Genomic DNA, 18030 nt, shown 5'->3' with positions numbered 1-18030 from the left:
AGTGCCTTTTTTATGTAACATACCGTATTACATGCGTCCATACCTTGGCGCCTTGCCGTGTCGGTAGGTGGGTGGTAGGTACCTAGGTAGGTAACCTTGAAAGGCTGGATTCGATTGAAATTACAGTAACTACGCAACAAGATACAAGATGCGCAACTCTGACAGCAACCGCTGTGCGCAACTCTGACAGCGACTGTTCGCATTTGAATCTCCCCAAGTTTGAACCCCCACGAACCCGGATTTCCTTCCCCGCTCTCCTATCGCCCACACCCTCCCCTTTGGTTTTATTATCCCATCCTCTCAACAACTCTTTCCACAACTTCACCTCCCTACCCACCTACCTTACCCATCCCACCTACCCATACATTGCCTACCTACCTACTTGTAAACATACTTACTTTTATTCATCTCGGCCTGCTGTTTAGCCCATAGCTCTTTCGCCTTCCTCTGCTGCTTGGCCCGGAGTGCTTCTGCCTCCTTTTTCTGCTCGTCCCGTAACTCTTTCGCCTTCCTCTCTTGTTCTTCCAGTAAGTCTTTCGCCTTCTTCTCTTGCTCGGCCAGTAAGTCGTTCGCCATCTTCCGCAGCGCTTCCACCTTTTGCTTCTCCAGTTTTCTGACCCTGGCCGTCTTCCCCCGTCTCCGACCCCCCTCGACGATCTCCTCTTCGGCCGGCAGCCCTGCCTCCCTCCTGACCTCTCGCCGATACCTCTTAGCACGGCGTCGTTCCACGTCCTCCTTGAAGTGGTCCCGCATGTACTTCTCGGCCTCGTCCCCGGCGTAGACCCAGGGTGTCACGACAGACATCGGAGCGTGCTGAGTGAGGACCTTGCCGTCGCCCTTGTCATGGAGTCCGTTGTCCACCAACATGGGTTCACAGACAAGCTGCACTGATGGCAGCTCCTTATCGTCCCGCGGGCGTCGAAGCTCGGGAGGGTTAAACAACTTCATCTGTCCTTCGTCGAACGGGAAGCCCCAAAGCTTATCCGAGCCGATAGGGGTGAATCGGAGACTGCAGGTCATTTCCAGGCTATGGAAGCAGTGCTGTACCCGGAGCGCATAATGGAGCACCATCTTGAGATGGTGGCTTATGATGTCGGCTTCGTCGTGCTCGTCGCCCTTGGCCTTCCAGTCCGCGTCATGAACCAGGTCTGGGAGCCTAGTTTCGCCATCGACCAGGAGCTGACGGATGGATGTTTTGCAGTGCGCCATTAGGACCGCCGCCGTGGCAAACTCTTTCTGTCTTAAGCCCATCCGGACAAGATGGTCGGTTATGCGACGCCATTCGTTGAACTGGACGCGGCAGACATGTTTGCGCAAGGCGTCGTCCGTGATAGTACGCACAGCTAGCGGGCCGCATGTCAGAATGTCTTAGTACAGTCGGGAGGAGCGCGCATGTACAAGTCGCAGCTTACGTTGCAAGTCCCTAGCAAGGGTTCGTACGCATTCCCACACTGGGGAGCAGCACGCGACGTCGCCGTCGGGCGATGCGGTGTTGCTTGAGAAAAAGAAAAGGGCTCCCTCGACATAGCGCCATATCCAGACTTTGACAAGAGCTTCTTGGTGTCTGGAAAAGTCGGACTCCCAAAGCTCCTTGGCCATTGGGGACCACGACTCCAGTTTCTCGCGAACGCCGAGGTTCAGATCATGCCAGCGCGCGAGGCCGCCATAGTGTTCGAGCATTTCGGCGGTGGCCTGGATTCTTGCCACCAGCTCAGCCCACGCGCCATTGCCGCGGAAGAACAGAGTGTCCAGGGCTGGCCCATTTGGGTAATCCGTCAGCCGGTTATGGTAGCGAAACCAGTTCTCGCCGGTTATTCTGCAGCACGTCCTATTGCATTTCACACTGGGTGCAGAACCGGCGCTTGAGTTGGGGGTCGGATGGATGGCCTCAATATTCCCGTCGCCAATCGTTTTGTCCGGTGGCTGGTCGCGAGACATGATGTCCTTGTACGGAAAAGGGTGTATCAAAACGAGAAAACAAGAAAACGAAGGGACTGCGATGGGGCTGGATGCTCAGTACTAGGGCTGGTCCTTTTGGGCGGTGGAAACGGGGGGGGGGGGGGGATGCTCGAGGGTCTCAATGTTGCGACCTCGTGGACTTTGTGCGATCGCTTGCTCTTTGTCGCTGTCACGTTTGTAGGTTGTTTTGGCCTGGTGTTTCGACAGTGGAAAGAAACAGCGCGGCTTTCAAATCACAACAAACCGAGACGAGACGTCCTGGTCGGTCACCAACCGGTTCCGGCGACGCCACTGGCGCCACACCGGAGACAGCGGGAAGCCGCAGCAGGACGGCAGCCCTTCCAGAGATGACAGGTGGTGTCAAACCATGAGCGGCAGAACGGCGGGTTGGTGAGTGGCTCCGCTCCGATCTCGTCGCTCAGGGGCTCGGGCGGAGCTATCCCCGCGGTGTAACCCACACAGGCGCTGGATTCATGTCGCCCGGTCAGTTTGGGTTTGACGGAGTCAACTTCGACCTACATATGCGCCGTCTTTGGGTAGGGGGTTGGTTTGGCCTTGACGAACAACCGAAACGTGCTCGGGGTTGTCTCGTGCGCGAGCTTAGTTACTTGGTTGCCTTGATTACTGCCACCATCATCTCATGTTGTTTTTCCTTGCGCTTGATCGTCGATTGGTCAGGCCATCCCTTAGACAAACAGAGGTTCAAACAGGTCGGTGGGGCGCTATTGGGCGCAGAAAGCCCTTTCTACCTTTCTCCCTCCCCTCTCACATTCTCCTTCTCCAATCTTAGCTTACCTTTCGTCAAGAGTTCTCCTAGAGAGCTTCTTATTCTCTGCTCAGCCGTCAGCCATTTCTTACCCCTTGTTGCAAAACCGCCCTCAGTGCCCCCTTATTCTCATCCCAAGCTCCTCAACCGCCCGATCGTTCATTGCTCGACCCTCTCCGCCAGAACTTCCCATCGAACTCCTTCCATTCCTGCTGCGGGCATCTAGAGTTCTAGACTGTCATCCGTTGTTCGCCCTTCGCCACAATCCCCTACCAGAACTTCTCCTCGACCTCCGCACCTCGCTCGGCATCCACGCAGCCCGAAAAGCCACCTTTGACCCCACGCGCAGCCCCTCTCAACGACGGGATGGAACCGGCTCATATTCTCATCGTCGGTGTCGACATTGGCGTCTCGTGAGTTTCAACCCCTTCCCCTTCCCATCCCGAGCGCGGTAGCTGACTTATTATCCCCGCACAGAGCCAGCGGCATTTCATGTTGCTTGTTAGACCCTGGTGCGACCAGCAACCCCCAGGAGCCAAAACTGATAAGGCTACGAGGAGGTACAAACGAGGAGCCACCGCTCGATCTAGAACCGACCGAGTTGGGTATCGGCGAGGCCGGCTACACCTACGGCAGGGGCATCACAGACGACGAGGACAAGTTCACACTCATGAAGCTCTCCATGCTGAGTCCTGTTGAACTTTGCGACCAGCATCATCCACAGGGTCACGAGGTCATACGGCTGCCCCTTGACAAGATCGCTCGCCACCCCGAGATTGACGCGATGGCCGAGTACATCAAGTGCCTATGGGATGATGGATCCTCGCGCGTGGAGGATTACTTGAGCGACAATCAGCTCCAAAGTCACCAGGTGGAAGCACGCTTCATATTCGGCATCCCAGCTGTCTGGAAGCAGGATGCTACCAACAAGATGAGAGAGGCGATCAAGAAATCCGACATTCTTGCATTCGGCTGTCGTCTACCTGCCGCTCTTGACTTCGTCGCGGAGCCAGTGGCTGCCGCCTTGGCTGCACTCCCCGAGGTGGTCCGCGGTGAGAGGCTTAAAGTACGTGTCCCCTTTCCCCTTTACCCGGCCTCTCCCATAGAAAGTGCCCTGCCCAGCCGTTTGACGGCCTTGTTGAGAAGACATCAACTGACGCGCCTTCTAGGTCAACGACAAAGTCCTCATCCTCGACTGCGGCGGCGGTACCGTTGTAAGTCTATTTTCCTACCCCATTGCCACTTCACCCTCCGCAGGCACCCTCTGGTACTTGGCTGGGTGATCCGCTAACAGGTCGGTCCGTTGTTCCCAGGATTCTGTTGCGTACAAGCTCAAGTCCCTCTCACCGAACCACGTGGAACCTGAGGAGTGCGTGGCCCCAGAATGGAGGTTTCTTGGCTCCATCTTCATGAAAAGCGCCTTCGTCACTCTCGCCAAGCAGAACGTCAAGGCTCAGATGGGCGATAACCCTTGGCTACTTGACCACGCCGCACTGGATTCCAATATTGACCGAGAGTGGGAAATTCTAGAGAAGAGAATTGACAGCTTCTGGACCGAAGATCGTCATGGCAAAATCTGGCTGGACGCTCCCCATTCAAGCAGGAATGGCTCCACGGCTTTGAAGATAACAAAGTGAGCACCTCCCCCCCCCCCTTTCCCCCGTCAACGGTCCATCCCACCTTCACGAAACCGCAACTACTTCAGAATTCGCTAACATGGTCGTTCACCCTAGGCCTGATATGTAGGAAGCACTTCTACCCACTGTCGAGAAGATTGCAACTTTCGCTGAAAAGCAAGTGCAGGCTGCCCATCAAGTAGCGGTACGTCTGAACAGGGTTGGCCACCATCAACTCACTGGCCCAACCGTAGTGGTTATTATGCTCGCTCGGTCGGCAACTAACAAGGGCTTGTCGTCTAGCGGATCGTCGTAGTGGGCGGTTTTGGGCGCAACGTCTTGGTCCAAGCCGAGCTACGACGCCGGTTTGGAAACAAGGTTGTCTTCACCTACGATGAGGGGTGAGTACTTGTCCGGAGAAGCTTGACCGGGATACTTTGTACTGACCACGCCCTTTCCGTAGGGAAATTGCCGTCAAGAAGGGCACCTGCTTGAGGGGAATCCAACTGGTCCAAGACGAGAACAAGCAGCGCTTGGAAATCCAGCCGGCCCAAGATGGGGTCAAGAAGGCCCCATCGAGTTTTGGCTACCGCCTTGACGAATCATCCCCGAAGATCAAGTGGTTTATGAGCAAGGTGCGTTTCTTTCTTTCTTTCTTTTTTTTTTTTTTTGCCATATCCCATCCCAGAATTCGCGGCCCCCTCTCTGCAACCACCCTCCCCCGCAGACGGTCATGGGCTCACCGAACCCAATGGTCTATACAGGGCGATTTGATCTCTGGCTCCAAACGCAAGCCGACCCTCTTCCCTTTCCCCCCCATCGAAGCCTTTACGCGCGAGCCAGCCCCCACCCTCGTCATCTATAGAACCAGTATCCCGATGGGCGGGCTGGTGGACTATCCAGCGAGCGACGGTAAGGTCAAAGAGTCCCGCATCATCAAGTGTAAGAATCAGGAGCTCCTCAGGGATGGTTTGCCGCGGGAGCTCGCTGTGTACATCTATGGCGTCTCCAACATTCACTTCGACGCCCATCTCGGAGGCCAGCCCTGCCCAGACGACCATTTCACCATTTCACTGCCCAAGTAGTCCAATAGGCGGGGTCCCAACGCACACGCCTTCCGTTCCGTTGTGTTAGGGCGCGCGACTACCCGTCTGGCGAGGGCCACGCGCGCATTACTACTGGCCGGTCGGGATCAACCGAGGCGTCGGGAGAGGAGGAGAGTAGGAGAGGAAGGGGAGGGAGGAGAGGGGAGAGAGGGGAAGAGAGGGGAGAGAGGGGAAGAGAGAGGAGAGCGGGGGGGGAAGAGTGAGGAGAGGGGGAGAGAATGAGGGGAAGGGGGGGGGGGGGGGGGGGGGGTTGTTCATGATGGTGGTTGCGTGTCGAGGCCGGCAGCTGGGCTTCGATATCGAGAGGGATACCAGAAAAGTTCAGGGGCATGGGAGAGCCGGGGTGGGCGGGCATGGCTACCTAATGTACAGTATGATCTTTGTGTGCCAGCATACATGATATGGGGGTTTGGTGGGGGAAGAAGGGGGTTTTAGATTGTTCTCATAGACGATACGACGACATGACAATACGGCGATAACGCCGCCGGAACGGGTAACGGTGAATAGTAATGATGACACGTCCAGGCCGTGGCCACATGCCGTTCCGCCTTTCTGTGTCTTGTCTCTGTTTGGGGCCACGGCGCCTGGCCGAAACCCAGGGGACGGGTGTGGTCTATCCATACCGCATCAGAGGCGGCCCGGTGACAATAAAAGACGATTCGGGCGAGAACTAACACGCTCCCTCGGCCACGGCCACGACAGCAAGAAGGGACTTTGGGCATCCTCCGATGCGATGGGTGGGTTGGTGGCGAGACGAGACGAGACGAGTGCACCGCACATCGGGCTTTCTTGGGCAACACCAACCCGCGGGTCGAGTTTCGGTCTGAGGGGGAAGGAAGAGGAGGTTTGGTCTGGCTCGGACGTGTTGGTTGCCTGGCCGTGTGGTGCATACGCACACAACACACACACCGGCGGGTACTCACAAAGTGTGGCGAATAACCGCTGACAGACTCCCCCCAAAAGGCCCCAACAGAAACCTCCCCTCGGGCCGCCGAGGTGTCTTGCAGCAGCGGCCCCTTTCTTGTGGGACAATGGGCCGGGCGAGCATGCCTACCCAGTACCCACCCACCTACCTGGATGGGATACGTAGCGTGAGGGCCGGCCGGGAGGAGCAGGAATGGGCGTGAGCTGCCCTTGCACCTGGAGTTCAGTACACACCGTTCCATTCGGGAAACGAAACGGCGGACAAGGGGAGGGGAGGGGAGAGAAGGGGGGGTTGACGGTGGTGGTGGTGGTGGTGGTGGTGGTGACGGCGCGAAGCCTGGCTGCTCGCTCCCCCGCAGGCCGTCCGCGAACCACGGCGGGTTAGATGCATGCGTGGTTTTGACCCGAAGACCGCCGGGTGTATGTCACGCCCTGGCGGGTGGGCATAGCAGGCAGTTGGTTGCCTTGCGCGCCGACGGGCTGCTCGCGCAGAGGGGTGGCGGTGGAAGTGGGATGGGGATAGGAACGGGGATAGCATGCCCTCGGAGACTCCACCCCTTCCAGAGTGGCCAATGGACCAAACGTTGTTCCCTTCCGTACCCCCATGGGTTGGGTGGCCATCAGGGACCCTGCTGGCCGTTGCAGGAGGGGGATGGGGGAGGGGGGAGGGGGGTGTGAAGGGGCCGGCCAGACCAGGCAACGAGGATGTACACCGGGCTAGTGACGCGTGTGGGTCGCCGTCATTATGCTCTGGAGCGATGGAGGCGACCGGTATGGCCAAGGGCTCGGTGAGCTGTGCTAACAGGAGCTTGACGAGGGAGCATCGGTGCGGCTAGTCTGGTGCGGTTGGCCCTCTTGGCGGCGAGAGTCATCCACGGGGCCGAAGTCGCGCCAGGTGCTGATGATCAGTATAGTGCGTGGTTTCCCGGGCTTGATATGACCTTGGAACGGTTTCCACGCAGTCGGTTGGTACTATTGATCCATCCACTTCACATCCATCCTCCCGCCCCCCGTCCCCTAGCCCCGTGTTCCGCCTTGCGGGCGAAGACGGAACGGCAAACAAGAAACAGAAACGAAACAGTCGCCTGGCGTCCAAAGAGCAAAGCTGCTGTGTGATGACATGCCCGTCCGGTCCGGTACGACATGCCAAATGGCGAAGGATCGGGGGGAAACGGGGATAGAAACCGGGCAACCGTCGATCGGGGGTCGTTGTGTTGGCAACTCAAGGTCGTCAAGCCCACTTCAAGGGTCACAGGGCCAAGAGACTTCTCACAGAACGCCAGAGAGTGGTAGAGAAGAGCAGAGAAGAGAGGTGGCTGTGCATGGTGAGGTTAGTCAACGAGACCACAAGCCAGTGAGGGCCTTCGGGTCGTAAACAAGGACCGAACTATCGGGGTCTTGAAACAATTCTTGCCTGGAAGAAACTACGTCACCCGCGACAGAAAAGAGACGGAGACGGAGAAGGCGGGGGTGTGTGCGAAAAACCGACGATGAGGCGGCCTCTTCTTTTTGCCAGTCATTCCTTGCTCGGCTGATGATATGTGCGGCAACGGCACAGCAGGACTTTGCGGTCTGCTCGATCTGTAGACGTAGCCTCGTCGGATGGACCAAGGAAAAGGAATGCGAACAGAGGAAATAGGCCCAATACGTCAACGTCCAGCCGCGGCTGAGGCTGAGCACCCCAAGGCTCACACCAAAGCCTCGCACCGAATCCATGCCCCCCCCCCCCCCCCTCTCCCCCCTCAACCCCGTTGAATCCTCCCGGCGGCACAATCGTGTCTGCATCCATGCCGTCCGTACGCGGCAGAACAGCTCTGTTGGGTAGGAATGGCCACTGCATGATATCTCTTTTTGTTCTCGACGTGTGACCACAGCGGGACGAGAGAAACAAAGAAAAACGCCCTCGGGAAATGGCGCGTCGCCGCATTGAGGGTGCTGACACACACACATCAGCGGCCGACAAGGAAGGCCGCAAGGCAGGATTCCTCCGAGAAAGCAGAGCAAAGGAAGAAACAGCGGGGCACATTCTGCTGTGTGGTGTACAAGTATGTAAAAGAAAAAAAAGAGTCTGGCCCCATACCCCTGAACCCCCTGCTCCCTTGACCCCTGACTCCTTGATTTCCCCTGTTCCCCTTGGCAGCGCAGCGCACGGAGCAGGCCTCCCCCGTCCAATCCGAACTCAGACTGCCGAGTTTGAACGGTTGTCGGCGTCTGGCTGACGAATGGATGGATGCTTGATTTCCCAGCCATGTGGAGCTTTGTCAATTCCACGGGGCACGATTGGGGTTCAGCAGTTCCCTTTCCGGGGATGGTGGGCAGGTTTGCCGCGTTCTCTCCACTCCGTCAAGCGCACAGCCGCCATCTCCCTCCCTCTCTCTCCCTCTCTCTCCCTCTCCTTGGTTACACCTGCTCTGTCAGCGCCGTTGCACCATCCATCCCGTTCCCGGAGGACCACCGGCTGTTTCCCGTGGAAAGAGTAGGCTCTGCCACTCCGTTGCCCATCCATGCACAGTACAGCGTCGGGCTAAGCTAACTAAAAGCCTAGATGGTAACCCTGCAATGCTTAACACACATGCATACCTTACATACCTATGTACACACATACATAGTACACATTCTCTCTTTCCTCGCTTGACTGTGCCGTACCCGCGGCCTCCCATGCGGCCTTGTCCCGGAAACACTCGCAGGGCCCGCGCACCACGGGGTACTGATTCTAACCTTGTGGGAGAACCTCACCTCAGCCATTCACTTGTCACTTGCCCTAGTCAAACTTCATAATTTGGCCTGCCTTAACTTAACACTTCGGTTCTCGCAGCAGGCAACGAGATATCAGACGTCAAGGTCCATTTCTCCCGAAAACCGGGGCAGCCAGGGGTGGGTGGTGTCTGTCTAGTAGCGGCCGCTCGGGCTGCATCTAGGACTGAGGTTGTGTCCCTCATGACTAACTCTGTCCTTCCGACCTGCTCAGTCTGTCAAGTCTCGAGTTCAACCTGGCGTGGCCGTGCTAGTGCACCCCACGTGGCTGAAGTCTTCTGCGCCGTCGTTACACGCCCTCGCTGGCTGTCCCCCCGTGGGTTTCTGTACCCACACTCCCATGGATGAGAAGTCTCGCCATAACTCGTGCCTGGGTACCTTGCTTAGATCAAGTCTCTCCCGGCCGCTTGAACAAGGCCCCGGGCTACTTCCAATGTGTTAATGGCCACACATCCCTACAACCTACCTATGCAAGATCCGTTGCAGGCACACAAACCAGGATGCTCCCCACCCATGGACCTCCCCACTCAGCCTTATCAGGCCTCCCCCTTCAACGTCTTTAATGTCTATCTACTTAATACCCCAGACCCTCCCCTTGTCTCTCCATGTCTCTTTTCTCATCATACAACTTGCAACACACGCACATACACCCACGCACAAGCACACACACACCACACATATCAGACACAAGCACACACAAACACCAACAACCGCCGAGACATCACCAAGACCACCACCATCACACGCTCAACAGCCATAAACAGTCATCACCCACGGCACTGACGAGAACCTAATACGCCTTCACATGACTAGCCGCTCCCGCCGGGTCTACTTTGAAGACGAGGTCCGGGAAACGGAAACCCAGACGCGGCGCACGAGGGGCAACAGCCAGAACCGCCGGCGAAGCCTCAGCGCGGACCGGGTGCACAGCATCTACGACGACGCCGACATGCAGGGCCGCGAGCGGGTAGTTGGGCGGGAGGCCTACGAGCAGCTGTTGAGAGAGAACCAATACCTCACCATCGAGCTGCGGGATCTCGAGTCGACGAGGGCCTGGGCGGACCAGCTCCGGCGCGAGAACGCGGAGCTCCAGCGGGAGAACCGTGAGCTGCGGCGGTCCTCGGACTACACATCGGACAACAACGAGGCGCGGAAGGACTCCAAGCTGCGCAAGAAGTACGCCAAGCTCGAGGTCGAGGCCAGCGAGCTCAGAACCAAGCTGGCCGAGTGGAAGAGCAAGGCCGGGAACTGGCGCAAGCTCTACGAGGACGTCAAGACCGTATATGACGAGACCAAGCGCCGCGAAGAGGACGCCCAGCGCCGCATCGAGAGAATGCGCCAGAACATCATCCTCGTCGAGGCCGCCAGGGACCGTCTAGAGCAAGAGAACGCCACCCTCCGCCGCGGCCGCGAGTTGGAGGAGCGCCTCCGCCGTCGGCACTACTAAGTGCCATACATACACCACCAGCTGCCACCGCTGTCGCCGTTAAGAATCGTTAGCCTCTTTCCCAGTTCTAGTCTCTCGCCTGACATCGGATCAGCCAAGCTTCCACTCAGACGTTAAGGGCGGACGACCAGAACAACAGCGCCAGCAACAATAAGAAACCAGACAAAAAAAGGCATCATTTCTTTCCTCTTCACAGCCTGTACGAGTTACGCACAAAATACCAGCATACGGATACGGCGTTTTGGCACCATCACCATCACCATCACCTTCACCCTCCTATCAAAGAAAAAAAAAGACGGTTCTTCTAATTCAGATTCTACCATCATCTTCTTTGTCCCGGTCTACTCGCCGCAAACGGTTGGGCACTAGACTCGGGGCTACCTGTATTATCACTATCGATTTTGACTTCGCGACATGGGTATGGTTGGGGAATTTTCAGGGGCAGGGAAAGGGAAAGGGGGGGGGTTCCGGATTCGGTCTTGGGAAGCAAACAAACAGCATCGGCGAATGCTTGGTTCGGGGCTTCAGCGATACCAATGGGATTTCTTTTTTGTGATAGAATAGCAGGATGTGGGCGGCTTGGATTGGGTTGGGTTGGGTCGGGCTGGCATTCTGTTTGGCTTGGAATTCCCGAGTGTGTTTCTTCTCTTTGGGTCAAGAACTTTTACATTTCTTTACTTCACTTTTTGACGTTATTTTCTACTTTTATCCACCTTATGTTGTTGGCGCACACCCACCGGCATCAGCATTCATACCAGCAGCAACAAAGAATGGCCACCACATAACTGAACCTTCACTAAGGCAACTCAGACTGTGACCGACCAGGGGTTCCCGTTCCAAATGACTATAGAGATATCTCCCGTTCCCGCAGACAGAGGAAAAACGACATGGCACACAACCCCATAAGAAGCAGATTAAAACAATAGACGTGGGTTTGAACTCTCACCACCACCAAACTTGCCATGCCCCCTCATTTTCCCATCAACGACATGACGTTGCCGCCCCTTGCGGTCTTTCCGTCGTCTGCCTGTATGTACATAGGTACCTACATAGTGCCTGCCTCACCACGTGCATGCAAGTCATGGAGCGTGTCGCTGCTTTGTCAGACAAGGGCGGGCATCTTGGATGATACCTACGTATGTGATATGTACATAGGTACATACACGCATGCGCTGCGCTGCGGTGCGGAGCTGCAGCAGGGTCACTAACAATACATTGCAGCCATGCGCAAGCAAAAATGGACAGTTCGCTAGACGCCACCGACAGGCTGCTTTGCCCTGCCGCCCTACCCCCGGCCTCGGCAGGAAAGAGCGGCGGCGGGGTGGCAAACCCACAAGGAAAGAAAGGTGGTGATTACGGAATGCGGCGTGTGTTGAATCCTTTTTTTGTTTTTGACATGGAACTTACACGTGTGCGTCTTGCAGGCATGGTGGCTTGCTTGCTTGCTTGGTCCCTTGCTTCCTTGCCCGGTTGCTTGGTCAGGGTTCGGTCATGGCAGTTCGTTAGTTGTGCCGTCGCAAAGTGATTGCGAAAAAGGGCGCGTGCCATGGTGGTGGTGGTGGTGGTGGTGGTGGCGGCCTTTGTTCCTTCGCCGAGCCGTGACGACGCATTTGGCCCCGGGGTCTCGTCCCGTTTCATGTTTCCTGTGGTGTGTAAGTGAGCCTCGTCCTGTTTGGGTCGTAAACTCCCAAGTACCACGTACCACGCACCACGCACCACGCACCACATCCCAAACTGTTGTCTGCTTGGCGGATAAAGCGGGGCAAGGCGTGCGGTCCGGCCCTGCCTTTTCGGTTCCATCCTGGTTGTCTTCTACTGGTTCAGATATGGAAGGTACCTACCTAGGTACGTACCTATCTTGGTGCGTCGATACTGCGCAGTTGCCGACCGCTCCCACCTTGGTGGCCTCGGTGGCCAGGCGGGGCTTGCCAGGTGAGCCAGAACGAGATTGATCGGTTTAGGGATTTCCCTTCCTTTCCTGGCTGTTGCCCCGAGTTATGTGGCCTGGTTCGCCGACGAGATGGATGCAGAGTTCTTGTGCCAGGCTGGCCGGTTTGAGATAATCAACTCGTTTGCCTCCCTGTTGCCTTGCCTTACTTTCTATGGAGGTTGTCTTGTCTTAGGTATCGGAGGTTGTCTCGTGACTTAACCGAGAGTCGCCATTCCAAGCTCCGGATGCCCGGGTTCTTGTCTTAGTTCACCGTGCTCCACGGCATGGCGGCGCTCTCGTCGATGCACTCTACCGCAGCATCGGTCCCCGGTGTTCTCGACCCTGGACGGTATGACGAAAGATGGCCGCGGGGCTTGGCGATGAGCGAAGCAGGGGGTTGCCTTCACCCCGGTGTCAAACCGTTGCTTTGGCGCCCCGGCGCCGAAAACATGTTCTTTCCGGCCAATAAATCGGGTTTAAGGATCCCCAGTATGTACTTCGCAGGTGGCGACGGCATCGGACCGGCAGTGGTGCGCGCACTGGATGCGCTGTTGCGCACTGCCTGCGCACTGCTGCGCAGTCTCTGGACAGAGGCTTGGCGAGGAAGCTTGGCGGAGAGATCTCCGTTTCCGTGTGCCAAGACACACACCCTCGGCCCCTCCCCCGCACAGGTTATGGTGTTGAGGGGTGGTTTTCGAGTCTTGAAGGGGGGTTGGTGCTTTATCAGACGGGAAATTCTCGCCTTCATCAACCGAGCAACCGGCCCGCCTGCCGCCCCGTCATCGGCCTCCCGTTTCTGTTCTCAAGACGTTGCCATTGTCCAATAACGCCAGCCGGGTAAAGGAGATATGCTTTCCCCAAGGCTCTGCATCCTGCCCCGTCGCTGTTGCGGTTGCCCCCGGGCGCGCGATAGCGGGGAGCGGACAAGTCTCCCGTCTGCCTGCGCATCGCTGGACTGATCTGCCCCTCCACACCAAAGTCAAATGCTCATCTGAGCACAACCTCTGTATGTACCTAGGTAAAGAGCCTGCAGCGGCCCCGCAGTCTTGAGGTTGATGCCTGACTGGGCGGCCGCGACTTGGTGGGTGACTGCAGCGCAGAGCGCTTCAAGTAACTAGCGCCAATCCGCAATGATCGTCTGCGACGGCGGCGAACAAGCAAAGCCGGCAGCTCCCCTGAGCTCCCCGAACTTGGCTCTCCCGATTTGCTGTGGGTTGGCCAGTTTCGTGACTCAACCCGCCGGAGCGCTCCTCGTGACTGGACCGACCCATGAGAGAGTGTGTGCCCATCGCTGCTGCGCATGGTGGATCCCCATGGCGGCAACCCCACCGGCCCGTAGTGCAGAATCCCGCCATGCCTCCTCCATGCTTTCGACTTTCTCGGCGAAGGGTGGTGGGTTTGAGTGGCCCCGTCTCCAGTTTGTCCGTCCGCGGTGGAGCAGTTGGGGATTGCTTGTGTGGTAGGGCTGGACCCGCATCGTTCGTCCCATTCTTCGATGTTGCCTGTTTGGATGAATAACTACTCCATACGAAGTAACTACTGCACTGACACTGAATCTGAATAACCGCCATGATGTGCAGCAGGACATCCGCCCTCGCCCAGATACCGATGACGTGATTACCCGCAGCAAGAAAACTAGACTGTGCTATCGAGGAGGCAGCAGCTAGATCGGTTTACCAAATCATCGGCACCGCGCTGTCGAAGTCTCACGAACCTGCGAGAAGAAAGATGATGGCTTGCACCGTTTCAGATGCGCTAAGGCTTAGGCTTGGGGGGTGTCGATAGACAGGGCGTCTCTTGACAGTTTGAAGGGTTCCGCATTGGGGAAGGCCATGGAGGGCCTCACCTGCAAGACCACCAAAATGCGGGAAGGATGGGGGGGGGACGACAAGACTACCACCCATCGTCTTGTGTTGATGGTGTGGTGGACAAGATCCGATGAGTGGTCGGGAACCCACCAAAATGCGCGCTTCGGTCCTTGCCTGAAGAGCCAGGTCTTTGGACGACTTTGTCGGCATCGGGTAAGCCCCCTGGGCACCCCAATTTGGCCAGACGCAGAGAATACCAGGGAGTGACTCACCGGCCCGCGACCGCCAACAAGCGCCAGGTGAGCAGTTCGGGCCACGTTTATTCGTCGACGTGGGACCCGGGCTAGTTTGGGGATTTGCAGACCAGCAAACCACAACCGACAACTTTCGATGTGGTCGTCCAGATTCAATTACGAAGTCACAGCGGGCATTGCTGGCAGCAACCTTGCCTGCCAGTCTGTCAAAACTGTTGCGGATGGCGACGGCTGGAACGCCGGGAGAACAGAGAACTGTCGTACAACACCCGGACAACCCTGGGCCATTCTTCCCAAGACAGCGAGGTGCTGCCGAGACCGCAAGGGTGCAATTTCCACACAACCCAGTTTTTACGGCAAAACACAAATTTTTCGGTGGAAGGAGGCATCCGGATGGAATCTTGGCACTGTGTGTGGGGCTCCTGCCCAGACTCCCAGAACCCCCGAGGATGCCTTGTGGGAAAGCCAGAGGCGCCAGGTGTTGTTGGGAGGAGTGCAGCACTGCCGCAGTCGTGCGCTCTTTCCCTCTTGCTTCGAGAGGACGCGTAGGACAGCCAGCCGCCAGAAGTCAACGGGGAAGTTCCAGGCCCCAGGTCCTCGGTGAGCCTTGCGGCGGCCGGGGTGCCTAGAGTTAGGTGCCTTAGTTATGCCATGACTCCAATTGCTCTCCGCGTGCCTGTTGACGCACCACCACCCACCTCTTTCATGTTTCCCGAAAGATTTGATATCTCGACCCCCCCCACCCCCCCCTCCATCTCCGGGACCCTCCCCTCCTTTCCATCTCCGGCGCACTCTCCAGCGGCCGCTTTTTTTGCATTGCCCTCCTCGCATTGTCATGAAGGCAGCAGCCGCATCCTCCAAGCCCCAAGAAAGTCCTGGATCAATAATAACTGGTAGTTAAAGCTGGTTGTCCAACAATCCGACAGTCGGTCTGCCTTTTTCTTGCCTGCTCCTTTATATTCTTCATTCCCCCCATATTCCGGATTTTGCACAGGACATTCCATCCTCCCAAACAAGCGAAATTCGTTCCCCGCCCAAAGGGTTATACCAACCTTGTTTCTCTTCCTACCCATACGATTGACGCCCAACCCGAAACCACTTAGCATTCCTCGCCCAGCCTTGCTCCCACCCGTTCCGCCCCCTGTCGTTCCCGGCTGCAGCCCAATTTTACCCCTTGGCCCAGCCCGCACAAGTTTTTTTCTCACTTATATACCCTCCCTGCCAGTCGGGCACCGGTGCAGCGCGCTCCTCACACCCACTGTCAAATCAGCACACAACACATCTTCTCCTGCTGCTTTAGCCTACATCCAGTCCCAGCCTCGCGCATCAGCAGCGCTCTACTGCCGATATGAGCAGCAGAAGCGTCAAATTCCGGAGGGCCTCGCCCAACGGCTACGACCACCAACGGAGCGACTCGGGTTTCAGCGACTGCGAGAGCCGCGCCTCCAACCCCGATCACGACTACCTCGCCCCAGGCTTCGAGGACCAAGGCCTCTACAGCATCCGCCAGGCCCTCGACACGGCTCGCCAGGAGAGCGAAAAATGGCGGGCGCGCGCCGAGGACGCCGAAGAGAAGCTCAAGGAGGTCCGCAATGACTTCGAGCAGACCAAGGCGCGCATGCGCGCATTGACCAACGAGATGGAAATCGCCAACCAGGCCAAGGAGGCCCTCACCAAGACCAACAAGGAGCTCGTCGAGCAGAACGCCCAACTCCAAGAGACGGTCAAGGATCTGAAGAAGGCCAACCGCAAGAGCAGCGGCGCCTCCTCGCCCTCGGCCTCCAGCGCCACCGCCTCCGAATCCTCCGACGAGAAGAAGGTGCGCCGCAGTGCCAGCAAGCGCCGCAAGGACCCGTCTTCGAGAGCCGAGAAGGAGAAGGAGCGCGACCGTGGCCGGGATAAGGAACGGGACAAGGAGCGCGACCGCGAGCGGCACAAGGAGAGCCAGCGCGCCCTCCAGGAAGAGACGGATCGCCTGCGCAAGCGCTTCGACACGCGCGGCGACGAGAGCGACGCCAAGAGCAGCACCACGGCCACCAAGAGCCAGCGCGGCCGCCACGAGAGCAGCTACATTGAGCCCCTCGGCCACGGCGCTCCGAGGCCTGTAGCCCCGGTTCCCGCTTCCCCGTCACGGCCATACTCGGCATACCCGGCGTCTACCGCGCCGACTGCCTACTCTTCCACTCCTGCCTACGCGAGCATCCGCGAGACCCTACCACGCTCGCTCCACCCCGCCGTCTACGTCGCCGACGACTACAACAACTACGGCGCAGCAGACGACGAAGATCCCGCCTACGCCCACCCTCTCCCCCGGTCTACCCGGCACGCGAGGTAATCCACCCGCGACGGATGGCCTAGCACGCGACAAAAGCGGCGGCAAAACCTGATATTCGGTTGGTCCCGGTCTTGCATTCCTCACAACGAGCCGCCGATTGGCGGTACCTGCACCAAACATAGCTTCCTCCTGCAGCCCTGCGATGTGCTGCTGCGAGCGTGGCAGATGCGACCAATTCCTGCCAATTCCGGTTTGCTTCTCATCGGGCCGCGTTTTTTTTTTTTCTTCTGCTTCGTCGCTGCCCAACGCAGCCCCACATTCTTCCGGAACCCCAATGTCACATCACGCAGCAAGCACCACACCACCACACACCACACAAACTTTGGAAACCCCCGAGCGGCCTCCCTTTTTATTCGGCAAATTCAACCAAACCCGACCAGGGTGGCGCTTATCTCTGCGCCGCATTCAGCTCGCCGTCAGCCACAACCCTTTTCGGCCCAAAATCGGCAGATCGCGCCTTGCTGGGCTGAGCACGGTTTTAACTAAGCGGACCGCATCCCGTCTCGTCCAATTTATCGCATGGGGACATTTGCTGCTCCACTCCCGGCGGGAACATGTTTCCATGGCGTCGGCGCGCTCGGGAGGCCCCACCGACGACTCCATCCGGCGGGTGTGGCCGCACCCCGCAGTTTCCACAACAACGTGGGTTCCGAGTCCACCTTGGCTGCAGGTTTTCATTGGCATTGTTTTCTTTTTGTCACATGTTTTTCTCTTGTTGCCTCTTCTCTTCTTGGATGTTTCTTCCCGCATATACCCCCTTTGTTGTTGTAGTTGTTGCTGCTGTTGTTGTTTATTGTGTTGTATCAAATCACAATTACGTTTTGGCATGTACGGTGGAGACGACGGGACGGAAAGATGGAATCGGTTCAACATCATCGGGTCTGGGTAGGCATTGATGAATGGATCACTTGCAGGGAAAGCAAAGGGTATACGGGGTCATTTTTTTGGGTTGCATCGATAGAGCTTAGATAGACTTTTTCCTTTTTTTGTCATGTCTCGTCTTGTCCCCACGGCAACGGCTTGCGTTTTTGTACGACAATCAATGTTGTTCGGTTTTGTATCATGCCGTTGGCATTGGACGGGTGGGAACATGGGATTGGGATCATAGATGCGACCACGACTCGCAGGAGT

The 18030-nt window shown here is 57.4% G+C and overlaps 8 protein-coding genes across 8 annotated transcripts; 5 read left to right on the top strand and 3 right to left on the bottom strand.

Moving 5' to 3' along the window:
- Positions 1–176: 176 nt before the first annotated feature.
- F5144DRAFT_402665 (uncharacterized protein) lies at positions 177–2213 on the bottom strand. Its single transcript, XM_066784853.1, has 3 exons — positions 2069–2213; positions 1413–2012; positions 177–1343 (listed from the first exon to the last, which is right to left on the bottom strand). The coding sequence occupies exons 2-3, from the start codon at positions 1936–1938 to the stop codon at positions 379–381; spliced, it is 1491 nt and encodes a 496-aa protein (XP_066638341.1). The 5' UTR covers positions 1939–2012; positions 2069–2213; the 3' UTR covers positions 177–378.
- On the top strand, positions 2150–3152 carry F5144DRAFT_402719 (uncharacterized protein). Its single transcript, XM_066784854.1, has one exon. It carries the CDS (start codon positions 2433–2435, stop codon positions 2949–2951), a length of 519 nt encoding a protein of 172 aa, XP_066638340.1. The 5' UTR covers positions 2150–2432; the 3' UTR covers positions 2952–3152.
- Positions 3092–5455, top strand: F5144DRAFT_661501 (uncharacterized protein; the record flags this gene model as incomplete). Its single annotated transcript, XM_066793298.1, has 8 exons — positions 3092–3138; positions 3203–3791; positions 3895–3939; positions 4039–4288; positions 4476–4546; positions 4645–4742; positions 4805–4976; positions 5106–5455. The coding sequence occupies 8 exons, from the start codon at positions 3092–3094 to the stop codon at positions 5424–5426; spliced, it is 1593 nt and encodes a 530-aa protein (XP_066638339.1). The 3' UTR covers positions 5427–5455.
- Positions 5456–7457: 2002 nt separating this feature from the next.
- F5144DRAFT_402606 (uncharacterized protein) lies at positions 7458–8435 on the bottom strand. The gene has a single exon (XM_066784851.1). The coding sequence runs from the start codon at positions 8319–8321 to the stop codon at positions 7707–7709; it is 615 nt and encodes a 204-aa protein (XP_066638338.1). The 5' UTR covers positions 8322–8435; the 3' UTR covers positions 7458–7706.
- Positions 8436–9930: 1495 nt separating this feature from the next.
- F5144DRAFT_607296 (uncharacterized protein) lies at positions 9931–10572 on the top strand (the record flags this gene model as incomplete). Its single annotated transcript, XM_066791544.1, has 1 exon — positions 9931–10572. The coding sequence occupies one exon, from the start codon at positions 9931–9933 to the stop codon at positions 10570–10572; it is 642 nt and encodes a 213-aa protein (XP_066638337.1).
- A 2850-nt stretch (positions 10573–13422) lies between these two features.
- On the bottom strand, positions 13423–14662 carry F5144DRAFT_402466 (uncharacterized protein). The gene is made up of 3 exons (XM_066784849.1): positions 14217–14662; positions 14052–14165; positions 13423–14004 (listed from the first exon to the last, which is right to left on the bottom strand). Exons 1-3 carry the CDS (start codon positions 14518–14520, stop codon positions 13517–13519), a joined length of 906 nt encoding a protein of 301 aa, XP_066638336.1. The 5' UTR covers positions 14521–14662; the 3' UTR covers positions 13423–13516.
- Positions 14663–15656: 994 nt separating this feature from the next.
- On the top strand, positions 15657–17101 carry F5144DRAFT_402511 (uncharacterized protein). The gene has a single exon (XM_066784850.1). The coding sequence runs from the start codon at positions 15913–15915 to the stop codon at positions 16897–16899; it is 987 nt and encodes a 328-aa protein (XP_066638335.1). The 5' UTR covers positions 15657–15912; the 3' UTR covers positions 16900–17101.
- F5144DRAFT_402378 (uncharacterized protein) lies at positions 16877–17838 on the top strand. The gene has a single exon (XM_066784848.1). The coding sequence runs from the start codon at positions 17042–17044 to the stop codon at positions 17786–17788; it is 747 nt and encodes a 248-aa protein (XP_066638334.1). The 5' UTR covers positions 16877–17041; the 3' UTR covers positions 17789–17838.
- Positions 17839–18030: the final 192 nt, after the last annotated feature.

The sequence above is a fragment of the Chaetomium tenue genome (genome assembly GCF_020726465.1).
Source record: "Chaetomium tenue strain MPI-SDFR-AT-0079 chromosome Unknown F5144scaffold_8, whole genome shotgun sequence".
Classification (NCBI taxonomy): Eukaryota; Fungi; Ascomycota; class Sordariomycetes; order Sordariales; family Chaetomiaceae; genus Chaetomium; species Chaetomium tenue.
The sequence above is the reverse complement of the archived record's forward strand: the minus strand, read 5'-3'. Positions and strand labels throughout refer to the sequence as shown.